At 40.2% G+C, this 18,565-nt stretch overlaps 1 protein-coding gene across 1 annotated transcript in view; it reads left to right on the top strand.

Moving 5' to 3' along the window:
- The window catches only part of LOC126253037 (protein RRP5 homolog), a 172,494-nt gene that overhangs the window by 66,813 nt on the left and 87,116 nt on the right, over positions 1-18,565 (top strand). The window contains exons 11-12 of the mRNA XM_049954106.1: positions 1,879-2,045; positions 13,233-13,385. Of these exons, the coding sequence (XP_049810063.1) occupies positions 1,879-2,045; positions 13,233-13,385 (320 nt within the window). The remainder of the gene's footprint in view (positions 1-1,878; positions 2,046-13,232; positions 13,386-18,565) is intronic.

Below are 18,565 nucleotides of genomic sequence, written 5' to 3'. Positions count from 1 at the left end.
GTTTAACTTCACCACTCAATTTTGACACTACAACTGCTAGGTCACTGGCGTTGACAGAAATGAAAAAAACAGGGAAGTTGTCATAAAGTGTTCTGAACAAATGTGATGAAACAGAATGGCGGACACCTTTTGTTGTGCCACTTAATTGCAGTTACCATTGTTAGCAAAGTGGTTATTGCCGTGCGTGAACATGCGTAGTTTTCCTTTCAGTTCTTGCTTTAGGGGCGATAGGCAGGCTGCTATCTTGTTGATGTACAGGATATGTAATAATAAATAAAGACTTAAAAGTGCAGTTCAGTAACTGGCATTATATTTACAGTGTGCAGCCAATATTTGTATAAGTCAGTATACGGCAATATTTTTTACATCGATACTTTTTTTCAATATATCGAGGGTTGAAAATGATGTTTTTTTAATCAGTTTTCCGATATTTTTTAAAGTATCAGCAGTCCTGTTTTCTTCTGCAATTTGTTCACTTTCAACTTTATTATTACTTTCCTTTATTTCTTCAGCATCACATTCCTTTTACAGTATTTTTCCCCTTTGTGATGTCTCCCAAAATTTTCCCAGTTGTTTTCCACCAATTGTAAGTAGTAAACTAAAACATGGGTCTGGGCTTTTTTGACCATTATTACTTAAATACATTTCTAGTGTGTGTGATCTAAGCTTTGAAGTGACTGTTTCTTAACATTTATACATCTTGTCATTTCTTTTTCATGTTTCTTTATTTTCGCAGTGAATGTTTTTGTATGTCTTAAAGTCAGTCATGGCTATTTCTTCTTTTATTTCTCCTCCCCCACTCCTTTCTCTCTCTAGTTATTTTTTGTCATGTCTGTCAGTTGTGTTCCAATGGCTCCTGTTTCGGTGGCTGGTAATGTTTTTCTTTCCAAAAGCCACTGAGAAGGGGCTTTTGTGAAATCTCTGGCATGGCAACCTTTGACGTGGTATAGATTATGTATTTGCCGTCTAAACTCTTGATGGGAATTAAGTTCTTCATTTTGTGAGGCAGGTCAATTCTTTTCTATTTCAGGGTAGCACTTTTTTATAGTGTCAACATTCATCTAGCTGAAAGTCACAGTATGTTCACTATGACATTTACCCCTCCTGCCATGTAAAATATTATCTCCTCTACAACCGAGGATTCAACTTTCTTCTAACCCAGAATTCGTTTATAAATTTAGTGACATCAGGTGAATGATTCTGTGCAGGGAACAACCATAATCGGTCTGTATGTGGAAGATCTTTATGACCCTTGTGACTCGGGCCAAGTAAGGTGATGCTCAGGAAAAATATGAATGTGTAGTAAATATGTTTTTATGGACGATGCCGTCTTTTTCCCCATACACACAGTTCCTTCGCCTATGTAAAATAAACTACAGTTTGGTGTTTCTCATATGCAATATCTTTACTCATTATCTTGCGCTGTTGCCACCAGGGCGATGAGTGCTGTTTATAACATCAGATGTGATTGTGGGTGGGATGAGTCGCATGTCATCTTTTCACTCTCTATCTAAAATAATATGACATCAGAAACATTGTGTGTATTTTTTAAATGTGGCTTTAGTATGCAGAAAGGAAGCATGCCTCAATAGGAATGATGATACAAAATGTAAGTACCAAATATGCATACAATAGAAGTTCTTTGGTAGTACAGTATTTGCATATATGCTTCACAACCTAATTTTCCCGATATCTCTTCCGAGTTAACTCTGTGTTTGTGCATTATACTTTTAGACACATAATTGAATATATCAAGTTCATTGTATGTAATTAAAGAAAGAAAGCTTTAATCTGGACCCAATAAAACATATCTAATCAGTGAAGTTTGTTATTTAAGCGATACTTAGGAAACCACTAAACTTCTAACTTTTTTTCCAGCGGTTGAGGGGCTCGTACCATTGCATCTTTTAAGTGACCACACTGGACTGTTACATCTGTTACTACAAACATTCCAGACAGGAGAAACTTTGCATAATGTGTTTTGTTGTGAGGAGGGTTTGCATCCGAAGTTCACCCTGAGGCAGTCACTTAATGATTTCTTCAATGTGAGTATGAGAATATAGCAAAACCTTAAATGTTAATTATCACTGCATGTAGAGCTCACAGTGTGTCATATTTTCTATTATTGTTGTGTTCATTCTGTAGTATTAATGCATAGATAAACCTATAATAGAAAGGATATCAGTAAAACTTTTAGCTTTAGTTTTCCAGTATACTTGGACAGAATTTGAGGTTGAAAACACAGTTGAGATTTCTTTGTAGTTTCTTCCTTTTTATTGCACTGGATCCAGTTGTGCTTATGCACAAGCTTCCATATTCTTTCAAGATTTATTCATTCTTGAGATAAATCTAAAACCCAACTGATTGGTCCCGGGTTCGATTCCCGGCGGGGTCAAGGATTTTCTCTGCCTCGTGATGGCTGGGTGTTGTGTGTTGTCCTTAGGTTAGTTAGGTTTAAGTAGTTCTAAGTTCTATGGGACTTATGACCACAGCAGTTGAGTCCCATAGTGCTCAGAGCCATTTGAACCATTTTTGAACCCAACTGATTGGTGGTTACAAAAGCATGACTAGCCATTGTGGATGATTTAATAGATAGAAAAATCACCATTCTGCTGAGAAGATACTGCATTGTCAGCTGTAACTCACTGGTTCAGAAGTGCAATTTCATACTCACTGACACTATATAAGTATGGAGTGAGGTGGTTCAGTGATTAGCACAGTGGAATAGTATTTGGGAAGATGACAGTTGAAATTCCCATCAAGCTATCCAGATTAAGGTTTTCTATGATTTCCCCCTAAATTGCTTAAGGCAAATGGCGGGATGGTTCCTTTGAAAGAGCACAGACAACTTCCTTCCCTGTCCTTCCCTAATCCAAGTTTGTGCACCATCTCCAATGATCTCATTATTGGCGCACATTAAACATGGATCCCTCTGTAAACGTGTTGAAAATTGATGAACATTCTGAGATTCAATTTTATGCATAAGCTTCGTCTGGCCAGTTGTAAATTTCTTCATCTGCACTTGCACACTTCTCATTAGAGGACATTGTCAATACACTACACTGCTCACCATTACGGGCAGATGTAGGGCAGAATTCCAAAAAATCCTTTTTTTTTTAAATAGTATAATTTATTCTATGAGAATAACATAGCAAAGTTTCATAATTGAATTATGGGTTGAAATATGTTTTAAAAATCTTTGTTTGGGCGTCTGCGCTTGCCATGCCCTCTCTGTCTGTACTATCATCTGCACCATCTGTACACTATAAATTTTTTGTGCATTAATTTTTTGTTCACACAATTGAAACGAGCTGCCGATGAGTCTAAAAGGTTGTGAGAAAGAGAATATTTGCTTATTTCTTTGTTTAGAATTTGTTTTTTGATAGTGTGTGCTACAAACTTATTTCAGTTTTTAGTCTTGCATATATCAATCTTTTTTTAATTTCTCGAAATAAGTTGTAACAGTGGACGCATATTCAAAGAAGTGAGGAAATGTCAAATTTCACATGTAAAAGGTACAGGAAATTTAAATAACAGTGTTATAGTTGTCGCTCCTCAGTGTGAAGAACAATTTTCGACAAAGTCACTGAGTTCGTCGAAGAAGAAAATTAATGAAGGAATTGGTGATGCTGTGTGTAGTGCCAAAGACGAGTTTGCTGTGGATTTAGATACACTGACTTAGAATTACTTGCCAATATGATTAATGTTTCATGCGCATGTGGTAATTTGGCTCAAAGGGCACTGACAGAATTGGCGTTGCAAGTAATATACATATGTTGTGTAAAGTTTGTAAATATGATGTTCAGTTCAAGGCTTCTGCTCTCCATGGGAAGATATACGAGGCAAATACAATATTGTGTTAAGCCATGAGATGCTTATGTGCGGGCAAAGACGGCACACATTTGTTTTGTGGTTCGATGAACATGCCTGTACCAGTGATTAGATTCTGTGGTTGCAACAGAATACTCCTCAGTGCTCTTGAAGTTGAGTTCGAGGAGGGCATGAAAGCAGCTGTTGAGGAAGCTGTAGGTATTAACAGTGAGGGGGAAGAAGGACACTGTGTAGTGAAGACTGATCTGTGTGTCTCTTGTGATGGAAACTGGGTGAAGAGGGGCCATACATAACTTCATGGTGTATCATCTGTTAGTGTGGGTGCAGGGAAAATCTTAGACTTTCAAGTAATGAGCAAATATTGCTCTCAGTGTGATGCAAGAGAGAACAGTGATGGCAATAGTGAAGAAGAAAGGTGGCAGCAGAAACACAATAAAGTGTGCAGCAAGAACTACCAGTGGTCAAGATGTGGGATGGAAGCAGCTGGCTTGAAACTAATATTCCAAAGATCAGTCGAACAGTATGGTGTTATTAGGTATGTGAAGTATCTAGGTGTTGGAGATTCCAGTGTTTTTAAGACTGTTTTAGAGAGCAGTCCTTATGGCTCACAAACTAAAATTGAGAAACTGGAATGTGGGGGGGCATGGTCAAAAGCGAATTCGAGATAGATTTCCCAGGTTGAAGAAAGAAATAAAAGACAAGAAATTAAAAGATGGAAAGCCACTGGGAGGTGTTAACAGACAGACAGACAAGGAAATTTACATTTCACAAATATACTATGAAGAAGCTATCAAGGATAACTTACATAGTGTGAAAACAATGCAGCAAGCCATGCGGGCAATATTCTTTCACAAACCTTCCACAGATGATAATCCTCAACATTCCCTTTGTGACATATCATGGTGCATGTATCGTCAGGCAGAAGCCAATGGAAAGCCATACATCCACCAATGTGGTTTGCTACTTGCTGATTTAGATGTTATAAAACCAACTTTCAGGTACCTAGCCAATCCTGAACTGCTGAAAAATGTGTTCATGGGAAAACACAGAATTCAAATGAGGGCTTCACTCGCCTTATATGAATGCTTGTCCAAAAAACAGTATTTGTGTCCTCAGTTGTTGTGAAGATAGCTGCTTGTGATACCTGACTAGTGTCCGATAGTAGAAACATAGGTAGGATTGAGTGCCTGCAGAGACTAGGGTTCCATCTAGGTGCATTCACACTGAAGGCACTCAGAAGCATTGATGAAATGCAACTGGACAAAGCTAAGGCAGCAGAAGGAAAAAACGCAAAAGTTGGCTAAGCAAAGGAGGCAGAGGAGGAGAATGCTCCAGGAAGGAAAGGAAGAGAATAAAGATGATGGATATGGACAGCATTAGTCAGTAGAGGTACATCAATATTGTCAAAAATTGAAGTAAAAACTTGAAATGCGAATAGCTGTAAACTGTACCTTTTTTCAGGAACCATGAAAGCTATCATCGTGAAATTTGGCATAGTTCTTAAGAATTATTTACTAAATAATCCTGTGCAGCTTTTTTCTCTTATCTTTTCACTGAGAAAAGTTCTCCTTTAAAATCTGAGGAGGGGGGAAAGAGTCATCAGTCTTGGTTAACAGAAAACTGAAAAATTAATTTCAAAGCAGCTGTGACCTTTAACAAAAATCTGTTTCACGTATTTTATTAGCCTCTTACGTAGATGTAAACTGTGAAATTCCAGTTTTATTGCTTGATTAGTTTACGAGAAAAGGTACATTAAAGGAGCAATGATAATTAAAAACTTAGATCCGTATAAAGTATATGTCAATAGGCATTTTCAAACAAAAATGCCACAGAATGTCAAGCATTATGTTGTACATAGTACTCTCATGTTTTACTATTTTAGCTGTAATATTTTTGGAGCTATATATGTTTAAGTATAAGAATGAATTTTGCCCTACGTCTGTCCTTAAACACTATTGTGTCTGCACAATATAGTAGGAATAGTACATGATTACTTTTTATATATTTGGGGACATACAGCATGTACGGTTCAGTATACAGAGCAGCCACCTCTGGCAGCAACAGCTCTAACCTGGCTCTAATGAGTCAAAGTGAGCTTGGATGATAGATATGGGTGTGTTGTTATACATACATACATACATACCATGGTGCATATATCTTCAGGCAGAAGCCAATGGAAAGCCATACATCCACCAATATGGTGGATGAATATTAAGAAAACTAACAAATTACAGTGATGGATCCCTGACTAGAAATGGAGGAAAAAAGGTCCTATGAACATGTGTCCAGAAATACATTGTTGCTGTGGTAGATGGTGCTGACAAATGAAGTTCCTATGACAGTGGCCATGTGTTCCTTTGGTGTTGGAGGTTGTGTGATTGATACAGCAGACTGTAAGCAGCAGAATGTTCTAGTATTCATGTCAGGAACAAGCCAAGATGGTGTCTGTATATGGCCAAGTAGATGGAAACGATCAAGAGGCAGCATGGCTCTACCAAAACAAGAATCCTCGCAGACACTAAACCACTTCTCACAAGTCAAGCCATTTTTGGGCCTTTGTGTGCTCATTGGTCCTTTAAGGCAGATGAATGTGTAGGGAGTTGGCTGACTGTGCAAACACCAGGTTTGGAGGACTGAGTTCTGCTACAGGATATTGAGACAAACCCTAGTGCAAACTCTAGGGAAGGAAAGATTTTGTCGATGTCTTTTGCACTGAGACCATCACAATTGTGGGATTTCTGTTGTCAGTCCTCTTTACTGACAAAGCAACCTTTACCAGAACTGTTATAATCGATCTACATAATCGTCATTTGTGGGCGCCTGACAACTCTTGGGGAATGGTTGAGGCATTTCATCAGCATCAGTACACCATCAGTGCATTGGCAGGGATTGTGTGCAACCACATACTTAGATCATTTATTATTCCGCCTGACAACTCTTGGGGAATGGTTGAGGCATTTCATCAGCATCAGTACACCATCAGTGCGTTGGCAGGGATTGTGTGCAACCACATACTTGGATAATTTATTATTCCTGCGGAATACTCCGTCTGGGCTGCTTGAGAATATGTCTTTGGCAGTAAGACAGGTTATGTGGTCCAGAATGAGATTTTCACTCTGCAGTGGAGTGTGCGCTGATATGAAACTTCCTGGCAGATTAAAACTGTGTGCCCGACCGAGACTCTAACTCGGGACCTTTGCCTCAGAGTGAAAATCTCATTCTGGAAACATCCCCCAGGCTGTGGCTAAGCCATGTCTCCGCAATATCCTTTCTTTCAGGAGTGCTAGTTCTGCAAGGTTCGCAGGAGAGCTTCTGTAAAGTTTGGAAGGTAGGAGACGAGATACTGGCAGAAGTAAAGCTGTGAGGCCGGGCGTGAGTCGTGCTTCGGTAGCTCAGATGGTAGAGCACTTGCCCGCGAAAGGCAAAGGTCCCGAGTTCGAGTCTCGGTCGGACACACAGTTTTAATCTGCCAGGAAGTTTCAGGTTATGTGGTTTCTGCATGATGGAGCACCAGCCCACTTCTGCATTACAATTTACCGACACATCATCGTCATCATCATCATCATCTTCTCTGGACATTGGATGGGATGTGAGGCCCTGTAGCATAGTCTGCTAGATCACTGGATTTAAACCCCCTAGATTTTTTTCCTCTAAAGTCATCTGAAAAGTGTTGTGTATGCAGAACCAGTTCCTGATGTGCAGACCGTTCAACAGTGTGTTCACGATGCCTGTGACACTATTTGGAGGGAGGCCAGAATATGCGAAAGAGTGTGGCAGTCTATTGTGCAATGTGTGAACATGTGTGTTGCATCCCATGGTAGCAACTTTGAACTTCTGTTGTGAAATGGATGTGACGCAGCTCTGTATTGTGTTCGAGGGTGACCTTTCGTTATTGCACTCACACTGTCAATTTCTGGACACACATTTATAGGACCTTTTTTCCTCCATTTCCAGTGAGGAATCCGACCCTGAAGTTTGTTGGTTTTATTATTAATGTTCACCCTCTATGGAGTGGCAGTCATGCGGCAACCCTTGAGAATTAGTTGACAATGGAGAAAGTGCTGAAGAGTAACCGTCTGGGTAGAGTTAGGCCAGGACATCACAGGCAATGTGTAGTATTGTATTTTTTTGCTGAAAGACAATGTCATGATGACCTAAGAGGGATGGGACAGTAATGGCTGCTGTCCATAGTACTTACTATGCAAACCATAGTTGATGGAGAACAGGTCAGAGATAGTCAGACTGCATGTTCCAGACACACCTTGCTCCTGCTGAGGTGCCGCTATGGTGAACATGTCACATGGAGCTATCTGCTGACACAAGATTGCTTGTAAATACCAGGGCCTGACGACACTTGGCGGTCAGTCCCTTGCTAAGCTCTGAAACCTTTAGTTATGCATCATTAAACAGTAGAGTTACGTGTCTTACATTTGTGATTTGAATTGCTCCCTGGACTGTAGTATGCTCTTAATACGCCTTTGCTACACTCTATACATGTTTTCATTAGCTGTTCACTTCGAAAACTTTGCTGTCATTAACCACAATAACTGCCTGTTTTGTTACACCGATCTCTGCATTACCGCCCATACAAGTGATCATAAGCAGTGTTCCAGCTGTCCAGAGTAGGACAGGAAAATAGCTATGAGAACTTGCTCACTGTACAGCTTCCAGCTTTCCAGAGTAGGACAGGAAAATGGCTATGAGAACTTGCTCACTGTACAGCTATTCCAGGAGAATAGGGATCCTTGGTTTGTAAAGTTGTGGCAGCAACAGTTGCACATGCAACAGCAAGAGCTAGAAAAACAGACCGAGCGAGGTGGCACGGTTGTTGGCACATTTAACTTGCATTTGGGAGGACAACGGTTCAAATCTACGTACGGATTTCCTGATTTAGGTTTTCTGTGGTTTCCCTAAATCACTTGAGGCAAATGCCGGAATGGTTCCTTTGAAAGGCCTAAATCGATGGTACTGATGACCTCGCTGTTTGGTCACCTCCCCTGAATCGAACAACCAAGAAAAGCAGTGGGAATTCCACCAGTCATAGCAGCCTGCTGTTACAACAGCTTTAAAACCAACAACATTCGACAGCTACAGTTTCCTCGCCTCTCCGAATGCCATCTGCTTCCTCAACGAGGCAAACAAGAGTTGGGAGATCTGTTTACATAATTTTGTTATTCACTGCAAGGCAAACCAAATGACCGGCTCTGAATGTCAGTGTACCCTCTTATTACCTTTTATTAGTATAAACTGTACAAAATGGTACAAAAGCTATGCCCACTCTCTAAGCCTAGTAATTTGAATTTTTCTGATTTTTGTGGTTTTCTGACTAACTGTTATGATTACCAAACCCATGTCTTTGCAACTAGGCTCAAGTTCATTTGATGTCTTAAGCAACGTAAGCAAGCCTATGCTTCATAGGCTGCTAACTAATAAGGCTTGGCACAGAGATGTGATTTTTCCTTTAGTCAGCATGGCACATCATGTGTGGTATCCATAATCCATAATGTTGTTATGTCATACCATTCTGAGCAATGATTTAAAAGTTGCCAAAGCTCACACAATAACTGCATCAGTGCAAGCTATGTTTCCTCTGGTGTTGACAGTGTCAGTAGTATTAACCACTGTTGTGCCCCACAATGTCCGGTGACATGGGTTTCAGTGGTTAGTGCTGTAGTTGGTGACTCACTGCCCTATTCATTGGTAGAGGTGCGAAAACAGAAGTGCTTTTCTTCACCGGTAGTGTGTACTAAAGTGAGCAGGGGCTGATGTAACAGTTTCATTCCCATCATTGTCAGTGTGGCCCAGTAAAGTCCGTACCATCAAGCTGTATCCAGATTGTGGTCCTGAGAGCAATGGCATCATTGCCATTTGTGTAACATCACCTGTTTTGCATGCCGCAAACCATGGCACCCAGCAAGTGCCTCCTCAGCGATCATATGTCAACAGCTTCGACTGTTAGTGTGCTGACAGTGGATTTATAGTTGGTCAAAGGCACAGCTATATCTGTGATAAATGAGGACACGTAATGGCACAATGGTCTCCACATCTGAAGTCCACTCAGTTTAGAGGGCTGACATACAGTGACCAGCCGATCCCATTGTGGGGTCAGATTGTAGTCCAAGCTAAGCACAAAAATGTAGTTTGGCAACTAACCCTGCTAGTAGTAGTCAACTAATGGATGACAACTAACATTTTTGGCTTAGATACTTTTACACTTCACTTCATGGTTGCAAAGATTAGAATTATATCCCTGGTGTCTTCCAACCAGTGAGCTGTACCCGCAGTCGTAGTTAAGAAACCAGATGGATCTTTAGCATTTGTGTTGATTTTAAGTCTACAGCTTATGCTCAAGCAAATCTCAATCTGTATCTAACTTGTAGCTGAGAGAATTGTTGACCAAAATTCATTGAGGGACAATATTTTTCAAAGAAATAGTCCTTGCTTACACCTACTTTCAGTTGCCTGACGATGATCAGATGAAGCAGCTATTTTGTGATTAATATGCCATCCAGCATGTATTGTTATAACACTTAAACATGATGTACTTTCCTGCTCTCAGATGCGGAGTTTGACAGGCATGAAGTGCTGTATTTTGCCCGAAGCAAAAATCAGTGACAATCCCTCGATGAATTCCAGATTATGGTAGGCAAAGTGGCAGCAGAAACATGGTGTAATGCACTATTCTGCAGGGTGTTGTGCCATACTGCACTGTTGGCCAGAGCATTTGCATAAAGGCGCTGACCTGACATGGTGCACCTGTTTTCATTGTGGCATAGGTATAGTCATTCCTCCCACACTCCACTCCTCCCACAGCGTGTAGGGGAATGTACAGAATGAAGGCAATGGCTGCCACAGCCACAGTACGTCCCGTCAGGAACTGCTAGACCTGTGCAACCTACGTCGACACAAGTCAGTCCCACCACAGTGTTGCAACCCATGGTCACGCCCTGACCAACCCCGGCAAAGAGTTCATGTTGATTTCATCAGTCTGTTCTGAGGGGCAATGTGTTTGCTGGTTGTCACGCCCTCTCTAACTTTTCCTATGTGATAGAGATGACTACCACCACCAACAACACCACTGTCACAGCTGTTACCGCCTATACCCTTCCCATCATATCTGCAATACAAGAGACACCTTTCAATCCTAGTTTCCAACAATGCCCATTGGTTCATGGCATCTGTGTTTCAGGATTTTTGTCATCGCAATGGCATTGAGCATGTGACTACTGTCCCTTTCCGTCCTGCCTCCAATTCAGATGCCAAGCAGTTGGTCAGGACCTTCAAGACACATGTACACAAAATAATGGTAACAGACAACTCTGATGACACAATCACCAGCTACCTTGCCACCTACTGGTCCCCCTCCGTCAGTGAAATACCCTGGCTGAAGTTACATGCAGGCACAGATCCTGCAACCTCTTTGAGCTGCTGCAGCTGGCTCAGTGGAGCCACCATCTGTGCACACAGCCACATTACCTCACAGATTTCCACATCTGGGCTTGTACTTCCAGGCAGAAGCTCAAGCGAATCCAAGGTCTTGTCATTGGCAAATGTTTGATGTTGCAGCCGGCCAGAAGCAGGCATCGACTGATACAAGTCGTGGCTCCTGCCTACCCCCCCCCCCCCCCCTCCGCCTACCCCTCCCCCTCCTTCCCCCCTCCCTCCCACACCCATTCCCTTCAAAAATCGCTAATTGGGTGAGATCCCCACCACTGTGCCTGGGACATTCCTGTCTGTTACTGCTACAACCTTGTGTTTGGCATCAACAGGTGGTTGACAAGACCAACACAGGGAGCTGAGGGTGGAGGAGGAACCATTTTCCCCCTAGGCCGCTTTTGGCTACCACCAACTCCAGTGACACCCCCACAATGCAACAACAGTGGTGGTTCATTTTCAGACTCAAGTGCCAGTGCAGACCAAATTTTTCTCCCCGTATCCTACGTGGATGGCACCCACTGCCCTGCAGACAGGACCAAACTGTGCCCCAGGACCCATTGATCAGTCAGCAATCCAATGCGTGCGCTGACATTCAACTTGAATGAACGCTTCAATGACCAGAAGGCTTCCAGCATCTCTCTCTTCCCTTTCTCGCTGAATTTGGCACAGGCTGGGCCATTTCGAGCCATGCTGATTATAATGGGGAGGTGTTTAGTTCTGATAGTGATTCAGATTCCTCGTCCAGCCCAAGTAGGACTATAGAGAACAGGGCAAATGTACTTGGGCTAGATGCTCTCCAGCCACAGCATGCTCCCAGGCGAGTCACTGCCACAGCACACGTGCATGTTTGTGTGTGATTAATTGCCCAGACTAAAATCAAGAATAATGTCAATTTTAGGAATTTTGTGCATTAAAATGGAATTGTTACCTAGATGTACTCCAGATAATGTGTCATCTGCCAATAGTAATGTTGTTATCTTACATAATTTTGTGAGTATCAGTATTTTATGGATTAAATAATCTGAATAATTGAAGGATCGTTATGTCATCAATTACTGTTATGGTATTTTCTTTCAGAAATTAATACTTCTTGTCAAAAGTTCCAAAATTTAATGCAGTAGTCTTACTCTGTGGACCGAAATACATCAATGACTTTTATAAATAATTTGGGAGTAAAAGTAACAACTTGTTGAATGGCAGATATGCTCAGTTGTCAAAAGGCACATAAAGAGGCGTGAGAACTGGACTAGCATTTGAATCAATTCTTTTTCAGAGCTACTAGTTTTATCATCAACAATGTTACAGTTCCAAAATTTGTTAGCCAATCTAATGTAAGAGATTCAGAAATATTCCTGACTGTGTGCATTTTGAGAAAACTTGTAAAAAATATTTGTCGTCACTGGACATGTAAATAAGTGATCAAACATTGGAGCTCGGCTTTTGGATGCGCATTCTTCAGTGCACAGCAGAGAAATAAGTGTACACGCATTAGAGTAGCTCTTATTTTTCTGATTTTGAAGCTCCCTTCTTCCTTTCCTATTGAGCCCAAATTACACACAGCTCATTTTTACAAGGAATTGGGGGGGGGGGGGGGGGGATTAGAGAATCAGTAAGATGATAATTTGACCCATTATGGATATTATTACTCTTGTGCATGTTTTGAGTTCCATTCCCATTTATTGTTTTTGCTAATTCCCCATGGCCCACCTCCCCGTCCCTCTTCACACACACACATACACACACACACACACACACACACACACCACTTATGGAGATTAACTTTGTTTCCATAGAAATGGAACTCTAACTAGCTTTGTCTTATATTATGGTAGCCGTACTATAGTTGCAGATTTGTCTGATTTCTGCCGATGTTAGTAGATATCTGTACAAAATATATTTATATTGTATAATTAATGTAGTTGGCCTAGAGTTTTATATGACTTTTGGTATGTTTTCATTTACAGTGGTGGGCATCAAGAACTGATAACACTGTTGGTTGGGAAGCACTTGAGAAAGATCTTATTGTGCCAAGTGTTGTCACTAAAGTCGAAGAAAAAGGCGTTAGTGTACAGCTTCTCTTTCCAGGCATACACAACAATTTCTTTATCCCTGTTAAGGTAAGGACCTACATCTCCATCTATGCTCTCCGAACCACTGCGAAGTGTATGGTAGAGGATGCTTCCCATTGTGTCAGCGACTACTGCTTTGTCCTAACCCATTCATGTGTGAAAAGTGGGAAGAATGATTGCTTAACACCTCTGTATGTGCTGTAATTAATCTGGTCTTGTCCTCGTTATCCCTACGGGAATGGTATATTTCTAGTATATTTCTAGCTGCTCATTGACACTTTATAAGTATATTTAATGAGATGGCTTGTATTTGTCTTCAAGTGTCCGCTACTACAAGTTTTGTCAGTGTTTCTGTGGTGCTTTCACATGGGTCAGATAAACTCGTAACTGTTTGTGTTGCCCTTTGTATAAATGCAGTATCTCCAGTGGGTCTTATTTGGTACCGAGCGCACACACTTGAACAATATTCTCTTTCTTGTATTCTGTTGGTTGAAATATGTTTGGTACAAGGATTTTATGATTGCCATTACCATGTGGAATTCCAATATCAAGTCCGTAACAAGTATTTGTATCTTTTCAAAAAAGCCAACAGTTCTACGAATAGACTGATTATGAACTAATGAATTGGTAAATTAAACATGGGAGTATGGCTACGAAGTCTTTCGCGATGTATTTCTTGAGTAAAAATGTCTCGGTGTACATGCCGCGTCAATTCAGGATAAAACTCCAAGCTTTCGACCACTACCTCCATGGTCGTCGTCAGGGCTAAAACTGACTGTCGTGAACTAGCGAGGTTCCCACTTTTATATGCAAAGGACGGCTTCTGATTGGCCATATCGCTGACATATTCCAGCCAATCAGAAGCCGTCCTTTGCATATAAAAGTGGGAACCTCGCTAGTTCACGACAGTCAGTTTTAGCCCTGACGACGACCATGGAGGTAGTGGTCGAAAGCTTGGAGTTTTATCCTGAATTGACGCGGCATGTACACCGAGAGATTTTTACTAAACATGGGAGTGAAACAAATAAAAAGGTGCATATGCAAATAAGAAAGAAAATCAAATAGAAAACTATGTGTGGGCAAGATATGAATGAGTGAGGGGGGTCAAGGAATGAAGGTAAAATGGAGCAGAGGGAAAAAGAGGAAGGAAAAAATGGGGAAGGAAAAAAATAAATGAGTAGCCCAGATGAAAACGCCACAAACTGCATGATGAGCAAAACTGAGATAATAGGGAAAACTTTTCACATCCGAACTATTAAAGTTAAAGATTTCCTTTCTTTTTTTGTATTATATGTTAAAATATTAAGTGAAACATTGACTTGGCAGTTTTTGCACACAATTCATGCAGTTAGTGGGTTTTGCAAACATATAAATTCAATTGTGAAATAAACATTCTGTTTGCAAAACCCACTATTCAGTGATATGTCAGGAATGACAGGAGGAAGGAATTTAATTACTGTGAATATAAAGAGAATACAATCCTACAAAACTGGTATGTAAAAATGTGAAATTGATATTATTTTACCAGGAAAAACTGACTTGTTTGATGTCAAAAAGAGAACAAAAATGAATGTTCAACATTAGGTTTTTTTGAAAAAAAACATACACTACTGTGCTTTTGACATTACAAGATATTGTAGAAAATAAAATAAACTCCAAATTGCTTCTTAGTAAAACATTGACAAAATTTTAGAAATGAAATAATTGGCGGAAAGTTGCATCATAGCTAAAACAGTGACAAAAAGTCTAGAAAGTGAAATTGGGTGAAAATTGCTTTTAAGTACCATCGACCTCAACATTGTCTATCAACTCAAAATCGCTTCCAGCTTCTTCCTTGTTCTGAGGGTTGGCAGTGACTGGTGTGACTTGGGGAGTGCCTTTCTGCCCTTCTGCCCTTCAAACATGTCGGTGTAGAAATTGAGTTTGTAATTGGTTGCTCAGTCTTCAACAATTTGAAGCTCCAAAAAGCTTTTTGACGTCTCCAAGTTTCGCTTCTGTAAGTTCTACACCTGCTGCGATTGGTGTTGGTCCATTTGCATTGTTGAAACTTTTTGCCTTCTTCAAAATGGTCTTCCCCTCTCCAGCTTCAAAACTGTAGGAGGGCTCTCCACAAACTAGATAAATCTTCTTGTTTTTGCTTTTTGTGAACAGAATTTTTGTGGCTTTTTGAACCTTGAAGTACCAGTAACTTCCACTAGCCTTTCATGTATTCTTTCCACTCTTGAACAGGATATTCATTTTGTCTTAAATACACTACTGTTGCAAATTTCTCAGTGTGCTGAATGTATACAGACAAGTTTTCAATGATGCTCAACTTGCGGAAGTTGTCTTTCGATGTTACCAAAAATCTTGCCTGGTGGGATAAATGAGTGGCTCACCATTGGAAACCACAGTTCTATTTCTTCTACATTGTCAAGAGCTCTGAGAATAAGCCAGTAACATAACATGCTGATCATTGTCCTGGTTTTATTCTGACGCCCAACTCTGTCGGAAAACAACCAAAGTTTTTTCGCTTGTTTGAAATTTAGGTGAGGTAGTATGTGTTGAACCATTGATACTCTTTGGTTTACTACTTTGGATTATTTGTGTTTCAGCCATATGTACAAAAACACTGTTTCAGTATTCTGGCGGAACTCTGGCAGACTGTAAAGTTGTAAAGGTATGCCTGATGGGAATAATAGGCCACTTGATCTAGTACCTTTGGTAGTACTAGATTCTTTTGACAGTCATAGCTAAGAGTTATTTCATCCTTGTTATTTTCTTTCAGCTTTGTGTAGAATATGTCAGTTCTCATATTGTGAACTTTGAGCTGGGTTTGCAGGCTCTCCTTTGCGGCACTTCATTTTTCCACTTCAATATTATTTTCCAGTGTGGAACATGTTGAGCCGGTATCAACATATGGGGTACCAAAGCCAGTATTGGAATCTTGTCAAAAAATGCTCTTATAGTAATAATATTTGACAGCTTTTCAGGGTTCTCTTCTCAGTACACGGTCCATATCTTCGTTATGCTCAGTTCATTATGTAAATAGGCTTTTTGGGTGTTGGCTCCTTGTGAGTAGAGACAACTTAAGGTGATGAACTTCTTAATATCATTTTTCACTCTTTTTCTTTTCTCACTTCAGACAACATTGTTCTTCTGTCGCCTCCTCTTGTCTCAGTGGGAATTTGCATCATGTTAAAATTTGTGGTACAGCCTGGTAATCCTATCTTTCTTAATTTGTAAAATTGACAAAAAGACTGCTTTGCACATAGAAACATTTGTGATCTCCTCACCCCCCTCTTTTTTGATAAAGAAAAATGAGTGGTGATGGTTCATTTTCTTTATTTGTTCTCACCAGATCATCTTTTAGGGAATGTGGTAGACACATGCTGAGCTATTTAGTTGCTCTGCCCCCTAGGGTTCGTTTCTGTAAAACGTTCGATGAATTTTTCGTACATTTTGCATGATAAGTTTGTTATATCTTAATTTTATGAAGGGATATTTACAATCAGGCATCTCTGGGAAGGCCTTGGGTTTGTATCTTAAACAAAATCCTATGCTTAAGTATGTAGAAGCAGTAAACGGCAATGAGGGTGGGAGGGGGAACCACATCATGGGTCTTGGAAAGTAGGCAGAAGTCTGTACATGCAAAAATAAAAGGAGTAGTAAGCATGATGAGCGAAATTAAAAAAAATCAAGTAGCATTTATAAAAAGGTGTGATTAAACCATATGATTGGTGGAAAATTTTGTGTTTTACTCCCAACAACCACTCTCCCAGTGCTCACTTAAAATCCTCCCCAATGGATAATTCCTGTGAAACTGAAACTGGGAGCAATCTGGCAACAGTGTAATTGTAGTGCATAGCACATCTATGCATGCTTGAGAGCACTTCGTGCTGCTTCCTGTGAGATCTACTGCACTTAACACAAATTTTCGTTAGGGTTGTTATGGACTACACTCTTACTTTTTTGCCAGATTGCTACCAGTTTCAGTTTTGCAGGAATTGTCCATTGTATTGGTTGGACTACACTACTATACCATCTTCTACGTTTAAACCATCCACAAAATCACTCATTTTCTTCAAACACGCATGCAAATACATCAACAGACACCCTCCTGATCAGCTGAACTGTGCTTACTGGTGTATATTTTAGCAATGCTTCGGCAGCGATAGCTTCAATGTTGCCTAAGCGTTCACTACAACACAGCCAACCTAACTCCGAATAAGAAAAATATTCCTTCTAATCATAACAAACTGAAAGGTAGCTTTGAATGTCTGTGTTGGGAAGTCTGATGTCAGTTTGCTAGCTTTGCATCTGGATGTGGCATGGCGACTGCCATTCCTGTTGAAGTTTGCAGGTTTTGCAAATGTTGGACATTTAGCGAGCTTTGTATCTGAAGACATTGTGTAGTTAGTGGCTTTTGCAAGCAAACACAACTTTCTATGGCCATTTTCAACATTGTATAGTGGGTTTTGTACCCTGAAATCTATTCCATCGTGTAAGTTCTGAAAAAATTTGTACGCCAGGACAACTCAAAAATCACCGGCTTTTGCATCTGGGCTACTCAAATCTAAAAAAGATGAAATAGCGAACTGGGCGTACATACACAAATAATGTTGATGCAGAATATTAATAGAAAAAGGAAGATTGAAGACTATGGAAGTGACAGAGTGGGAGAAGAGAGCAGTGTGAATGATGATGATGATGATGATGATGATGAGAATCCTATATAAAATTAGTTAGCAGTTATCAAATACAGAGGAATTCATGTTGGATAGAAGGATGCAGATGATTTATGAACTGGTAACTAAATCACCATTGTTATTTTCCACTCCATACTCGGTGACAGAATATTGGATAAAAATTTTGTAGTGACAGTTTTGCTAATATAAAAGTATATCGAAAGCTTACTGTTTGGTTGGTGGTTTTATTGTTGTCTTCCTGTGGGCAAAATTTAGTTTTTGGTTGCAGATCTTGGAAATTGAGTTTTCAGTAATTGCAGTGTGTGTAGTACGGGCTTTACAATGGAGCTACTTACTTAGGTAATTGATATGGTTAAAGTAACTCAGTTAAGCATGCCACAGAAACAATTATGGAGTTTAGAATGAATGTGAATAGCACTCTTTTATGCAGAAGGGAAGGATAACTTCTGATAGCGTCAATCTTATTTCAACGCATGATTTAAGAAAAATACACCCTTTAAGGCATTGGAAGGTGGACTTCACGACAGATGCAGAATATCA

Source organism: Schistocerca nitens, chromosome 4 (assembly GCF_023898315.1).
Source record: "Schistocerca nitens isolate TAMUIC-IGC-003100 chromosome 4, iqSchNite1.1, whole genome shotgun sequence".
Taxonomy (NCBI): domain Eukaryota; kingdom Metazoa; phylum Arthropoda; class Insecta; order Orthoptera; family Acrididae; genus Schistocerca; species Schistocerca nitens.
The sequence above is the reverse complement of the archived record's forward strand: the minus strand, read 5'-3'. Positions and strand labels throughout refer to the sequence as shown.